The 15917-nt window shown below is 29.6% G+C and overlaps 1 protein-coding gene across 3 annotated transcripts in view; it reads right to left on the bottom strand.

Moving 5' to 3' along the window:
• Window positions 1–608: 608 nt before the first annotated feature.
• Window positions 609–15917, bottom strand: part of LOC145310534 (uncharacterized) — an 88774-nt gene continuing 73465 nt past the window's right edge. For all 3 annotated transcript variants that reach the window (XM_080150461.1, XM_080150462.1, XM_080150463.1), the window contains 18 exons: window positions 15592–15647; window positions 15034–15120; window positions 14069–14175; window positions 13351–13440; window positions 12876–12926; window positions 12616–12688; window positions 12066–12192; window positions 11538–11645; window positions 11045–11123; window positions 10676–10831; window positions 10235–10298; window positions 9893–9968; window positions 9501–9604; window positions 8120–8174; window positions 7203–7285; window positions 6837–6924; window positions 5945–6093; window positions 609–5281 (listed from right to left, as the gene is read on the bottom strand). In XM_080150461.1, the coding sequence (XP_080006587.1) occupies window positions 5215–5281; window positions 5945–6093; window positions 6837–6924; window positions 7203–7285; window positions 8120–8174; window positions 9501–9604; window positions 9893–9968; window positions 10235–10298; window positions 10676–10831; window positions 11045–11123; window positions 11538–11645; window positions 12066–12192; window positions 12616–12688; window positions 12876–12926; window positions 13351–13440; window positions 14069–14175; window positions 15034–15120; window positions 15592–15647 (1620 nt within the window). In that variant the 3' untranslated portion in view covers window positions 609–5214. The remainder of the gene's footprint in view (window positions 5282–5944; window positions 6094–6836; window positions 6925–7202; window positions 7286–8119; window positions 8175–9500; window positions 9605–9892; window positions 9969–10234; window positions 10299–10675; window positions 10832–11044; window positions 11124–11537; window positions 11646–12065; window positions 12193–12615; window positions 12689–12875; window positions 12927–13350; window positions 13441–14068; window positions 14176–15033; window positions 15121–15591; window positions 15648–15917) is intronic.

Genomic DNA, 15917 nt, shown 5'->3' with positions numbered 1-15917 from the left:
ACATTTTATATAACTTTTCTCCATAATTTACTACGTAGGTTCTATTGCATAACTTTTCAGTAGACTTTATGAAAAAAAGTTATTTCTCAATTTAAAGAGTTTTTAACAAAGGCTTAGATAACATTGTATAAGACATATTAAGCAAATTAATTTAGGTAAAAATATTTAGCAAATAATCATTAAAGCTTGCAATAATCCTAAAATCTATACACAAAATGAACACTTGCCTGAATCCACACGGAATTGCAACCACAAACTAGTCCCAAGCCTTTGTAGATCCTTTCTTCTGAACCTAGGGTAGTGGCTTAACAAAAGGGTGGGGCTAAATTAACCTAATATTAGTCGACCCACCCAACATATCCAAATAATTCTATTGGGTAAAAAAGGTGTAATAATGTGATCAAAACGGATTGAACGATTAGAAATATATATTCATAATTAATTCTGAATTTTTCTCCCGGACAGAACATTATTTAATTTATCTAATAGTTGTTACACTAGTTAAAGATTTATAGTAAACAGGGCGATTCACACATCCCTAATTTGGAACAAAAAGTTTTATCTTAATACCAACATAAAGCCTCAATAAAAAAAAAAAAACAGAATCAATGAATATTACAAATGTATTTAATAAGTAAAATTGTACATAAAAAATATCACGTATCACAGCTTTAAATAATATTTTACAGTTCATTAACTTTCTCTTCTGTTAAATACATTATTTTTGAGTATTTTCAAATGAGAATTTTTAAAAAGTTTTTTCATAATAATAAGATTTGTGTAAACTATGTGGTATCTAATAAAAAAACAAGGACAACAATGACAATTAATATCGCAGCAGAAACAATACACACACTTAATGGCAAAAGTAAGGTATACTATACAGCGACTCATGGCAGGGATTATATACTGCTAATTTCTTTATTAGCAAATATACCTCATAGTTATGAGAATCTACGACATAAAAAAACGATGCAGCTAGCTACATATACCACATCTTTACTAAAATATAGTAAAAGAGACGAACAAACTTATCCTTGATTTACAGAAGCTGAGTTACAAAAATAATAAGGTTACAGTCATGGTAAATGTATAACTAAAGCATATAGTCTGTTGTGGAACTTTTAAAGCGGCTAACAACTAAAAATATAACACCAGACATCTTCTTATTTTACAACGTTTATTTACAGTTAGGGAATTAAAAGAGACACTCGATTTTATGTAACAGCAGATACATTATTGCACGTTCATAAAACTAAATAAAAACATATTATAGCATTAGCATTAGCATTATGAAAAAGAGATTAAATTAAAGAATGAATTATAAAATAAAAACCTTACTTGTTGGTGCCTTTAATTAAGTTTCACAAGTATAACAGATTAACCTATTGTGATGGTTGTGCCAGGTTGTGTCCCTGAAACACGCCTTAGGCCCTATATAGTCAAGAGTTCTGCTGGGTAGTTATCCCCAAGCATTCTGACTGTAGAAACAACTGGCTATATCTTTGAAACATACGAGCTTATATACCCGCTAATGTTTACATTAGGAACTGGTTTTAAATATGTACTTTAGAAAAATGTACATAAATATTTCTAAAACACAAAATGGTATCACTACGTTTTAAGCAATATCATAATAAAATAACGTTAAAAACATAAATATAAGTATTTAAATAAATATAAAAATATTAATTAAGATATGTTTTGTGTGCATACAAAATGACGGATAAATTATACAACACTGGGGGCCCCAAGGTAGTGGACTCATTTTGTGTTGTAATGCAATCAACCTGTAGAATATGTAGGGCTGGAAGGCAGGGTAGTGTCCCCTGACAATCTTGCAACCAGGGTAGTTTCCCCTGGCAATCTGGTGAACAGGGTAGTTTCCCTTAAATGTTGAAACTTAGGGTAGTATCCCCTAAGAACACTGAAACATAGGGTGGTATCCCCTGACAAGGAAAATAAAGCAACTTTTGGCTTAAGATTATAACAAAAGGGAGTTTTATCCCTATAAGGAAGTATACTTAAATAATCACTGTAAAAATATGTTTCTAAGTTATTATGATGAATAAAATCATAACTAGAAAACTGAATGTTTCTAGGAATCAATTGTGGAGTATTCTGATTCACTTTTGGCATATCAAAGAACTTTTGTGCACTATTATTTGTGCTAGAAGAAACGACTTGTGCAAAGCAACAAAAAATCAAAAAAGGATACATATAATTCCTAAAATAGTAATTAGAATTGTATTTCCTAGGGACATTAGAATCAATTACATTTGTTGACTGTTGGTTCACAGATTTAAATTTCTTCTTAGGTTTTGACTTTCTAGCATTTGAAAAATTAGGTCTTATCACATCTTGAATATTGTGAAAGTCTATGTGATTAACATTAAAATCAATCTTAGATTTGTTAACCTGATGGAGCTGAACATAGCTACCAGGTTTATAACCAGTAATATAATCTAACTTAGATAAAATGCCCTTTACATCCTTCTTGTGGTCAGAACAAACTAAAACATTCTTAGGTTTGGTTGGACAAGATTCTTTGCAATTAGAGCAAATAAGATTCGAAGGTACATTAGACATATTATTACAAACATTTTCTGTCCCATTACATCTATCACTAAGACAGGTAATACAAAGAGAATATTTCATAACATTATTAAATCTTTCTTGTGGCATTGCCTGACAGAAAACTTTACATTTACCAATTGAATGAGAATAAGGATCAGCCAAAACTTCATGCATAAAACATTTAATCCTAATGTTACAATTAGTGTTTTTATCAACAAAGTTCTTTTGCCTTTGACTTGAAGCATAAGCTGTTTCAGACTGAACATAGTTAATTTCACTATGACCTTTTTTCCCATCTGTCAAAGATGGACACTTAGCAATAGCATATTCTAGATCACTAAGTTCAACAAAGATGTAATGTTTAACAATTTCAAACTCATCTTTATCGCAAAGCTGACCATGATTATCGCGCTCTGCCTTAGATAATTCTTTCAGAACCCTTCTTTTATGATAATCAGGTAAAATCATTGTCAAATGCTGAAGAAAACTTTGGTTATATATTTCATTGCCTAGATCATTTACTTTATCACTATGTGCTTTAACTAAAGTTTCAAGACCAATTAAGCATTGATAGTAAGATCTCAAATATAAAGTTTGAACCTCTACATCTTTTAGGCTATACTTGAGTTCAGTAAGCTGAGCTTTTTTAGCATTAACTATTCTACGAGCATTGCCATATTTTGACAAAAGATAAGATATTATGCCATTGTAATCATTATTGGCATAATAATGAGACACTTCACTTGCGATATTTGAAGATAAACAGTTTTTGAATAATGCAGCTAATTTAGTGGATTGTTTTGCTGTACAATACACTCTTTCAAACTCACTAAGAAAATCAAATATATTTGAGTCTGATTTCCAACCATCAAAAGGTTTGATTTTGATAGGTTCAGTAAATGTTTGGCTATCATCTACCAAATCAATTTTCATAAATTTAATTATGATCATAGACTCAAGAATCCAATTATCAGCTTTTACTATAGCATGAGATAACTTACAAATTATATTTCCATAACGTGACTCATCACTTGAAAGATCATTACAAAGTTTATTCATAATTTCAACCTTTTTCTCTAAATAAGGTATATCGGTCACAAGAAGAGACTTTAGCCTAGATTCTGAACATGTATTATCAATAACTTCTCTTGTTATAAGAGCAATATGATTTATATAAGATTCGGCTAATGCTACATTTGCATTAGTTACTGCATTAGTGTCATCACAAATAAAGTTCTTAGAATTTGCTTCAAAAGACAATGAAGATCTGATTTCCTTCATTTTTTCAACTAAAGTTTGGACCTTATCTAAATATTCAGCTGATAATTCTTGAAGATTTTCATCCCCATTTAAAAAAGCAAAATCTAAAACATCACTTAAATAGTTTACTTGATGTTGCATAAATTTAAATCTTTTTTCATAATCAGATTCAGTAAGCTGTATAATAAAGTTTTTATCACATTTATCAAGATACTTTTCAATAAGCTGGATTTTCGCATTTAACTTAAGTTCAGCTGTTTTTAAATCATAGTAAGCATGAAAATCACTTGGATTTGACAAAATACTTTGGTTGTCTCCATGTATTAAGGGAGAAACAAAATGTTTGTTAGCACTTGAATTAGGCATTTTAAAATTATGTTAATGCCTTTAATCAATAAAAAAAACTATTTAGGGATGCTTTATATTTCCCCCAATATATTTATCTAAAAGGGTTGATTATAATTCCCCTCTAAAATTTGAATTTCATAAAAACCACTTTCAGGTTATCAACTGTGAAAATATTTTACATTTCCCTAACTGTTTAATAAAACTAAACGTTGCTCTGGCAGTTGCTATTCAACAATTTTATGAATGTTGTGGAACTTTTAAAGCGGCTAACAACTAAAAATATAACACCAGACATCTTCTTATTTTACAACGTTTATTTACAGTTAGGGAATTAAAAGAGACACTCGATTTTATGTAACAGCAGATACATTATTGCACGTTCATAAAACTAAATAAAAACATATTATAGCATTAGCATTAGCATTATGAAAAAGAGATTAAATTAAAGAATGAATTATAAAATAAAAACCTTACTTGTTGGTGCCTTTAATTAAGTTTCACAAGTATAACAGATTAACCTATTGTGATGGTTGTGCCAGGTTGTGTCCCTGAAACACGCCTTAGGCCCTATATAGTCAAGAGTTCTGCTGGGTAGTTATCCCCAAGCATTCTGACTGTAGAAACAACTGGCTATATCTTTGAAACATACGAGCTTATATACCCGCTAATGTTTACATTAGGAACTGGTTTTAAATATGTACTTTAGAAAAATGTACATAAATATTTCTAAAACACAAAATGGTATCACTACGTTTTAAGCAATATCATAATAAAATAACGTTAAAAACATAAATATAAGTATTTAAATAAATATAAAAATATTAATTAAGATATGTTTTGTGTGCATACAAAATGACGGATAAATTATACAACATAGTCACACATTCGACAACAATTTAAGCTGGAATCACATAAAATAATAAGCATCCTTTATAAGCCCACTTTGATGAATAAAAAACTAAAAAAATGTTTAAAATTACTGAAATATTGCGTCTTAAATTTCAAAAAAATTTTTTTGTTTTAATCATTTTAATTATTGATTTTATCTTTTCTTTGCCATTTGTTGAATGCTTTGGCAACTTCATCTCTTCGGGCCCTGAAACAAAATAATGTTAATTTTGTTATTATTTTAATTATAAAAGACGATATTTAGGAATTTACTAAATATATATTTTACTAGCGGCTTTGCCCCACTAGGTAATTGAAGAAATAAATTTAGTGAGATTTCTATGTTTTTTAGGGTGGGTTAGGGTTCCCCCCCCCCCCCCATCAAGAAAATAGCTTAAAGCACCACAGGACCAGTAGATTTATTGCCTGAAGAGTAAAATCCAATCGGTACTGTGATTATCGAGATCCTAAGCTTCAGATGGACGGACAGACATCAAGCAACTTTGTATTATTTTACTATTCGCTATGGCCCTATCATCTACGGGGCTTTGTATTCGTAGCGCAAAAATAGCTTAAACCATCCCATGACTTAAATCTGAAACAAAATAGCCTAAAACTACCACAGGAACTAAGTGAAGCTTACCTAAAAAAGAGAACACAATTGGTTCAGCAGTTAAGAGAGCTTAAGCTTCAGACAAAAACCCATATTACTATATATAATTTTTTTCTAAATTACAGATGAAAATTGTATCTCATATTGGCCTTGTAGGCAAAAACATTGTCATACTCCTACTAGCCTTTTTACCTTCTCCTAAAGAAAAATGTCATTATTTTACTCTTTTCCTCTCTTTCTTCGACATATTATCTCTACCTTAGTTCTTCAAATTGTTGTGAATCATAGACATTGTCCCCTTCCTTGTCAATCTGGCGACGTTGCATTTTGCTTCCGCATGATGCATTAAATTCGCTCTGGTCAGAGTATTCTTCTATTTCTGGTAACACTTTTCCATCTTCTGTTACCTAAACAAACAGATTATTTAAACATATGTTTTACCTTCAATTTTTTGAGGAAATAAAAAAAACTAAAGAGGACTATCCACGAACAAGAGCACGTGATTCTAAGTACCTTCCAGCATTGATCCTGAGTATTTTCTTTCAGAATATAATAGGTCACTATTAATAATTAATATATTGACGAGAAAATTTATGTTTCACCACTTCAAGTTGAAGAAAAGTAAAAAGATGTCCACCATTTTTAGTCAAAATTCTATCAAACGTTTTGTTGAATTCGGGGTGTCTTTAATTGTCCATGTTGTCAAATGATAAAAATTAAAAAAAAGGCAAAAGCACATTTACTATATCTCATATGTATGTTTAAATCAATGCTAATATGGATTAATTTACAATCTATATAACACTAGTATTCGCATATGTATCATCAAATATCCATTTTATTAAAAGAATTAGCTTCATAAAAGTTTTCAAAATCAATTAAAATACATAAAAAAACATGGTGAAACATAAATTTTCTCGTCAATATATCAATAATATATGGTGACCTATTATATTCTGAAAGAAAATACTTAGGATCAATGCTGGAAGGTACTTAGAATCATGTGCTCTCGTTCGTGGATAGTCTTCTTTTAGCTAGTATCAAATGCTATACTTATATCAAAAAAGCAAGAAAGTATTTGTTAAATGTACTTGGACTTATATTTTCAGACATATTTGTTACACAATTTAAAAGAAATAATTTAGTTTACCTTTATAATGATATCTCCTAAGAATTCTGATGGTCTCAAATGATGTTTCAAAAACAGGTCCAAACATATAAAGGTGTCTTCAAGTGGCCTAGAAATAAAAATAGATTGTTTTGTAATTTCTATGTATATGATTTTTATGGTTTCCAATGAAATTAAACAAGAAATCAAGGACAACAAAAAAGCTGAAAAGTCTTAGATATAAAGAAAAAGAACACCTAATTGAAATATAATTATCGAAAAAGTTATATTGTACAATTATTACAAAGATAATTGCTTCGTAAGTGGCTAGTACCAAAAGGACAGCACATTGTTATATGAAAGTAATTGCATCATACACCCTAATAAGTTTATGAAAATTTAACATACCTTTTATTATAGAAAGGAACTTCAATGATATATCTTTCATCATTGTTGTTTCCAGAGTCGTGCAAATCAAATATGTGACCCTCCTAAATATAAGCAAAGCATTTTAAATTAAATTTTTAAAAAAAATCTTTAAATCACCTGTACAGTATCTATACTGTGTACACTTTGCACTATATTTTACATTTTCTAAGGAAAAAAAACTGAAAGTTTCGTTTGGGTTGAGTAAGATTTAGGAGAACCACAGAGGGTTAGGGCTGTATAAAGATAGACCTCATTCAAAGAGTTAAAGTTGAGTAAGCAAAAATAAAAGAACGAGCGGGTGATAGGGGAATTTACAATTTATTATAAATACTTTTATCTATTCTTATTGACCTTATGCTTTTTATTTACGTCTCTTATAGGACTTTTCAAAATCTAAATATGAAATCTCTTAGGCTTAGAATCTGTAATTCCCAAAAATAATAGAAAGTAGATTCTAATATTTTAGAATAGACTAGTGTTATCTTTATTATTTAACACAAAACAAATGTAAATAATATTAGCAATATTTTGCAAGTACTTCTTTTGCATAATTTTTTGTTGCAAAAACAATATGTTATGTGCAAAAAGATAATATTAATCAGTGATAAAAAATGTGCAAAGTACAAATTTAACGTAAATCTGTTCTTTTTAAAAAGGGCAGATAATTAGCACCTAATGGCTAAGAAAAGGAGCTCTGACGTCCATTTCAATCTTTATTTAACATTGTAAAAAAATAATTTCATATGACAATTAACTCCGTTGGCGATCTATCATTTTGATAACAATTTTTCATATTCATTAATAAATTGTACTGTTATTTCAATAGAGTTAAAGCTGGACGTTTGAATACCCTAGCAAAAGAAAAATATATTTATTTGTGTATGTAAGATTTTTACCTGATATACATTAAAAGATTTCTTTCTTTCTTGCTGTAATGGTTTTTGAGGATTCCTAGAAAAATAAATTTTTTCAAAAGACCAGAAATGAAAAGAAATGAGAGTTAAATGGAGTTACTCAATATTCAACAGGACATTTTATTCCATGAAAAGTGCATCAAAATTCAGAGAGAGAAGGGAATAATGGACTGTTTATTTCCTTAATCCCCAAAATTTTATAATAACGTTTTCTTATTCGTTGGCTTCATAACTCTGGGGACTTTTATTTTTTTATTATTTTGAGTGTTCACACGTTTCAACCATTAATTTTTAATTTACAGAAGGGGTAATTTTGTGTATCATTATTGGGGATGTGCATCAATTTAGATCCCTGAGCAAGAATGAAATATTAAAAAGGTGGCTAAACAACAAATAACAGTTAGTAATGCTTTATTCCAATGAGTTATTTAAGCAAACAAAATTTAGCATAAATGGATATTTAAATCCCAAGGTATTAAATGATCGAGCGTTAGCTCATCATTTAATAACGAGGGATTTAAATATCCATTTATGCTAAATTTTGTTTGCTTAAATAACATTCTATTGCAACAAAAAGGTGATGTTAGCAAATAATTTCTTGAATAAAATCATAAAACGTTTTTTCATTTAATTTTCATTTTTTTCACTGTTGTGTTTTTATTTGACATTAAAAATAAAAATCATAAAAAAATCTTCCAAATCAAATAAAAAAATCTTTGAATTATTGGTCAATTTAAGTTCAAAGATTTTTTTATTGTAAAAAGTTGATTTTAAAAAAAATATTTTAGAAAAAAAATCTTCTAACAAAAAAAATTATCATAATCCAAGATGGCGTCAATACATGTAAAATGATATTTTCAAAACAAAAAATTAAAACTTGAATATCTTTTTTCACAGATTGAATTTCAAAAATCGGTCTGACAGTTTTTCCAAAGTCAGTATAATCTATCGAATGAAAAAGGTTTGAAACTGATAGAACATTTCTTTATACTAAAACATATTTTTTCTCACGTTTTTTCCCACACTTCCAAAAAATGAAATTCAATGAAAATTAAATGGTTCTCACGTTAAAAAAATTTTCTCACGGGTCCAAAAAATGAATTTAAATGAAAATCATATGTACCATTTAAATCAAAATAAATGGTTCCCACATTCTATAAATTTTCCCACGCTTGACATTCTTGAAAAATGCTAAATAAATGGACATTTAAACAAACCAAAGATCGCGTTTTTTGCAATGGAATGATTTTTTCGGGCCCCCTTGATGAAAAAAAGATGTTGATATCTAAGAATTTTTGGTTTCCTGTTCTAAAAGGACGGACATAAAATATTTTTAGAGTAGCTGCGCTACCAATAAACTTACTGGAAAGGAAAAATTAGAGATCTGAATTCCAGGTTCAATTTATCTTTGTCTCCAAGTTTTACTTTGTAAATAGATTTTATTTCCAGCAATACTTTGTCCTCCGCCTATAGTAAATAAAATAGTTTCATCAATTTCACATAGTTATACACTTTATGCTCAGGTGGAATCTTAACAAAACCTAAAGCGGTAAAAGATCCATTGATGTATCCGTTGATGTATATAATCATATAACTTAAAGACTTAGCATAGAATGAATAATGTTTATTAAACTAATATTGTAAATCAATTCATCTTTCTTTATCACGTAGTAGATATAGAGTGCCTAACCCTTGATAACCTTGATTGACCACTCAAACTCTATGTACCTAATTCTTTATAAAAATGTATTTTACCTTTAAATATCCAATTGTAAATGATATTCCAGTATTTTCAGGGTTAAAATCTGACTTCTCTACAATTTCTTTCTTACTAAACAAGCATCAATAATCATAATTACATTTAAAAAAAAAAAATGGCCTAGCAATTAAGCTTTTACAAAAATTTTTCTCTATTCAAATAGAAAACAATTATGATTTTAATATTAGATGACCATTTATGCTACTGAAATATAAACCTCATATTCTTTAAAACCTCTTTTCTTAAAATAAATGGTAATGCTAAACTATAATTAAAAAATCAATACTTTAAAATATCTTAACTCTTATTGTTTCTTTGAGTGTTTATTTAAAAGTTACCTGAGAAATTCTGAAATCAACTCTTTGGTAGTTTTTGTGAGAAATTGATCCAACTCTGATTGCACTTAAAAAAAGATTTTAAAATTTTTACTTAAATTCTGTTGCTAGAAAACAAAATTTAAATCTTAAAAAGTATATATGATTTTCAAGACAAATGATGATTGAAAAGCTAAAGGGAATTTGAAGAACATATCACCCATAGGACTAACACTAAACGAATCAACTAGCGGCTTTTAACACCAAAACCTTGGATTTTTATTAAAACAAACAAACAATGAAATGGATTTATAAAAGGTTCCCATTGCTTCCTTAAAGAGGAACACCAGGGCTGAGGTTTTCTAGATTGCAAAGGACTTTTTGTGACATATAAATACAACATACTTTTTGATTTAATACTGAATTTAGAAGGAGCAGGCAAAATTATATGACAGAAATGCTTACTTGCAATTAGCTGATCACAAGTAGCCTTTTCCATGATGCCCTCTTGTACAGCTATCATCTTTGTGTTGATTATGTCAGGTAAATCAGACTTTAGTATGGCAAATCTTTCTGGCTTTTTCTTCTCAGCGTTTCTCTCCTTTTTCTTCTTGAAATGTTCTTAACAAAAAATATGTTTTTACTACAGAGAATCTACTTCAACTTTGTCCGTCAGTATATCTGCACTACTTTGGGTGGTTGCTATTGCCTGTGATAATATACCATAAAATACAGTTACATACAAATTTTCAAAAAACTTTAGTAAATGTGATCATGAAGAAAACAACATATGAAGTAATTGCAACTTTTTTGAACATACATTTTTAGATTTACCTGTAAGTTCATTCTCAAAAACATTCCATAAGATAAGACAAGCTTTTTGACTGTACATTTTACTTCTTTCTTCATTACCCTGTACAAAATTCAGTAGAAAATATATACATTGAACTCATTAATTTTAACTTTAAGTCACCATTAGACGCAGTCTTACGAAGCCATGCTTCGTTAAAGAAGCTCTGTCGCAGCTGCACTTAACCAGTCAGCTTTGACAAAGCTTTGCAGCCGCAACAAAAAGCGAGGCTTAGAGAAAGTTGTGTGGATTTTAGGATTTTTTAGCTGTAGTACCAAATTAAAATTCAACTATCATTAGCCGTAGTCATTCGAAGCAACACTAAGCCGTAGCTGCGTGGGTGAAGGCGACGCTACAAACTTTGTTTTTCTCGACAGTATAATTTGTAAATATAAAAGGTATATGATAATAAAGCTTTAATAAATGTTATTAAAAATAAATAAATAAAAATAATGCACATATATAGACTAAGCTAACCTGAAATCGTTTATCAAAGTTCTTGTGTATCTCTTCCATTCGTTGGTTGAGGAAATACACAATGGACTCTTTGTAGGGCTTGTTCAGTGTCTTGTCTCTTACAAATTGCTAGAATATAAACTATAAGAATATACTCTATGCTTGTAAGCCAATAAAGGAAGGCATTTTTTGGCATTTTACAAAATTTTTTTTTGGGTAGTGAAGCAACTATATAATTTGAATTTCCGTCCGTATGTCTGTAACAAACTAAATGGAGGAAACGTGATTTTATCAGCTGCTATTCAAGATAGACGGCTGATTTTTTGGTAAAAATTTCCTGTAGATCAAGGTATAATGTACTTGATCCGTCAGTCTATAAGTCATGCTACAAAAGACAGATACACATTTTATACAAAAAGGTTTCGTGATTTTTACTATCTAGGTATCTGCTCTTTTATGACAATGAAAATCTGCTCTATAACTAACTTTATCTATCCCAAATTTGTTGTTCTTTGTAGTTATCCATTCATAGTTAAATAAAAATACTACCTGTATTTGAGGTGTAAATGTGTTGGCATATATTTGAATGTAATTTTCTATTTCTTTTTTCAGTAAATCCTCCATTTGTCTCAACTTCTGAAATCCCTTTTCTACTTGAATACTTATCTCTTCGTTTCTGCAAAAATAATTTTAATTATTCCAGTATGGCTAAAGAACCGATTAATAACCGCTGGATTAGAACCAGTTCTGAGCCTTACTAAAAGATATGTATAGCATCGTATTAGAGACAATTTTCTGCGAATATTGAAATAAAAAACATAAAATTAATACCAGTTTTGTTTCTGTTCTTTGTATACTGTACAGACATACAATCCTCATATAACTTCGAGTAAAATATCAAAAGAGACACACTAACATTCAATAACTTTGGCCAAGATAGAAATCCTGCTTAGAACAACAGGAAATAATCCATTAAAAATCGGCCAAAGATATGCCAAATTTCAAAAAGTGAACGTACTGACACACAGACAAAATTTTGTAGACCACTGTTTTAGAGGTCCTTCTAGTTCACAATTGAAAGGCATAAAATCCTGCTTACATGGTTTCACCAATATCACATTTCATGTTGGACAACCTTGCTTCTCCTTGTTTAAATTTTAACTGCAATCCATCTAAAAAACGAGTTTTCAAAATCATATTGAATTGTGTATGCATAAAATATTTACATAGTTTTATAAATTTTAAAACCTTAAAACTATGTTATGATAATTGATGCAACAATCACGAAATAAATAAAAGATTAAATAACATGGTAAATGTTAAATGTAATTGTAGAATTACAGTTCAGTCTCTTCTTACCTATAAGTGAAACTTGTTTGGTCATTTCAGCAACATCCAATATCTGATCAACTAAAAATAATACATCTAATTGTTAAAATACAAAATTAAAACTTCCTAACAATAGAAAGTTTGTTGTTATCCTTGGAACTTATTCATCTGATTTTTGGAACATTGATTCCAAGGACATCAAGGTACAATATTTTAAGCAAAGCATCTTTATAATCAAGTCTTTAAAATGTAAGTATGTTCTTAAGCAGAATCTTGTATTTTTACAATTTTGTTTTAATATCTTTAAAGCAATTTTCTGCCTATTATGCTTTGACACTCTACTACAAGTGGTAATGTTCGTTTGTTCTACAGTCTGATTTTAGAGCTTGGCTTTTATAGATGTTGTCACCCTTGTTTTATTTGAAAATAATGGGGACATAAAAGAAAGAATTCTCTTTCATTTAACTATTATTATATTCCTGAACAAGAACAAAAATATGCATACCTAGATAAATTTTCTCTTTTTCTTGAATGAATTCTTTTCCCAAGGACCAGAGACCATCAACCAACATTAGAAAACTCTTCATCTTTTGATCTACAAAAATAAATTTATATCTTTTTTGAACACAAAACAATAAGCATACACCTTTTTTATATGAGTAATTATAATAAACTTTATAACAGTCTGAGTAAAGAAATTCTTTTTCTTTTTTAGCATATCAGTCAAGTAAGGACAGAGCTGCGTTTTAGTCCATCCAGGTAGTTGCATTTACTTAACGCTAAACTAAGAAAATATAATGGTTTATAAATAGACATATCCTATCTATATAGGGATACCTTTCTTCTAACAATATATCTTGATTTAAAATTAATTCATCCACTTAAAATCTTTCTTGGTGGGTTAATTACACGTTTAATTTTCTTTAAAGGGAATAAATTTTTTTCATACTAAATTGAGTGTTTCAGTTTTCTCCTTTTATATAAATGTTTATATATGCTTTAGTGATGGGTAAGTTATTGGGGGCTGGGAAAAAATGAAAAGGAATGAGAAAGGGAAGTGAAAGAGAGTGGAATAGAAGAGAATTTAAATAAATGGGTAAGTTCAGGAAATTAGAGTATTGGGGAAGTAACGCACTTAAAAAAATCGGCCTCTATTACTATTACGGAAGAACAGACAAACACAAACAATTATACAGTAGCTTCGCTAATTAAGAAAAACCTACCACAGGAAATATAAGTCAAATCCTCCCAAAGTTTCCAGCAAGTTTCACTTATACCCAGGAATGTTATCAGCTGGTGGCTAACATGGTCTTCCTCTGCTAATTTATCCCTGGAAAAAATAGGTTTTGAATATCAATTTATCTGTGCAAACTTTATAGTTATAGAATATGCTTAACAGCATCCATGCTTTATATTTGCTTAGAGTCCTATTAATAATAAATCTATAAATATAGATGTTTAACCAGACAACTACCTGGATCTCCCTGTTGGGGACCTTTTTGGTCTGCCAGCAACTTGCTTTCTGTTATTTTGTAGAGACTTGGTTGTGTTAATATTCCCGACGCTATCGGTTTCAAACACCCAATTGAAAGTCGGCACAGGGTTCTCAGGGTGAGGATATACATTTATTTAACCCCTTCCCCCGTTATTATTTTAGTCTAATCTGTTCATCATAACTATTTTGTGATAATAATTATTATTATTATACCTGTGATGAGGGGTGTGTATAACAGCATCCATACTTTGTAAATGCTAAAAGTCCTGTTCATCATATCTAGCTTGTGATAATAATTATTATTATTATACCTGTGATGAGGGGTGTGTATAACAGCATCCATTCTTTGTATATGCTTGGAGTCCTGTTCATCATATCTAGCTTGTGAAATAATTATTATTATACCTGTGATGAGGGGTGTGTATAACAGCATCCATACTTTGTATATGCTTGGAGTCCTGTTCATCATATCTAGCTTGTGAAATAATTATTATTATTATACCTGTGATGAGGGGTGTGTTTAACAGCATCCATACTTTGAATATGCTTAGAGTCCTGTTCATCATATCTAGCTTGTGAAATAATTATTATTATACCTGTGATGAGGGGTGTGTATAACAGCATCCATACTTTGTATATGCTTGGAGTCCTGTTCATCATATCTAGCTTGTGAAATAATTATTATTATTATACCTGTGATGAGGGGTGTGTATAACAGCATCCATACTTTGTATATGCTTGGAGTCCTGTTCATCATATCTAGCTTGTGATAATAATCTCCTAAAAATTAACTTCTGTTAAAGTTGTGATACATTTAGGAACAAAATATCTTGCACCTAGCCTGAAAAAAAATATATTTCTTACTTTGATGTAAACATATGGCTAATCTGTCTTATAAGTGTTGTCATCCTTGTTAATGTAAGACCTACTAAAATACAATTTGTCTCTACTCTGTTCTTAATCCTTTCCTAATCTTTCCAATTAGTGCGTGAAAGGATAAAAACTTTAGAATTAAAACATCTATGGGAGGCTGAATAAAGATGGAGGGTAGAGATATAAACCCAAAGTAATCTTACAACCTTAAATAGCTAAAACCATCTTCACTACAAATCCTTGCTACTTCAAATTATAGGGATATGTAATATGTATAATATTTAATTATAAAACAAAAAAACAAATTTTCTTATTCCTTTAGTTCAATATAAGCTCATGTAGATTTAGAGCAGCAACTAAAATGAAATCAAATCCAACCTGATTTGAACTTTTGCTTTTTTGATTCCAAGGTTCAACCATGCTTCTGAGAAATTCTAAAATATAGCTTACTTTTATGGGTCATCTCAAAAAACGCCTAACTCAGAAAACGCCTATCTCAAAAAACGCCCATCGCAGAAAACGCCTATCTCAAAAAACGCCCATCTCAGAAAACGCCTATCTCAAAAAACGCCTTTTTCATAAAATGCCCACTATATTTTTAAAAAAAGGCCTAGTTTATAAATAGTATTCAATAGAATAATACAATACTTTTATTAGAAAAAGTATAAAGATGCCTGTCAATCCGTCTGTCTAGTAAGATCTTA

Source organism: Acartia tonsa, chromosome 2 (genome assembly GCF_053477335.1).
Source record: "Acartia tonsa isolate MP-2025a chromosome 2, ASM5347733v1, whole genome shotgun sequence".
NCBI classification, from domain to species: domain Eukaryota; kingdom Metazoa; phylum Arthropoda; class Copepoda; order Calanoida; family Acartiidae; genus Acartia; species Acartia tonsa.
Note: the sequence above shows the minus strand (reverse complement) of the source record. Positions and strands in the feature narration are given on the sequence as shown.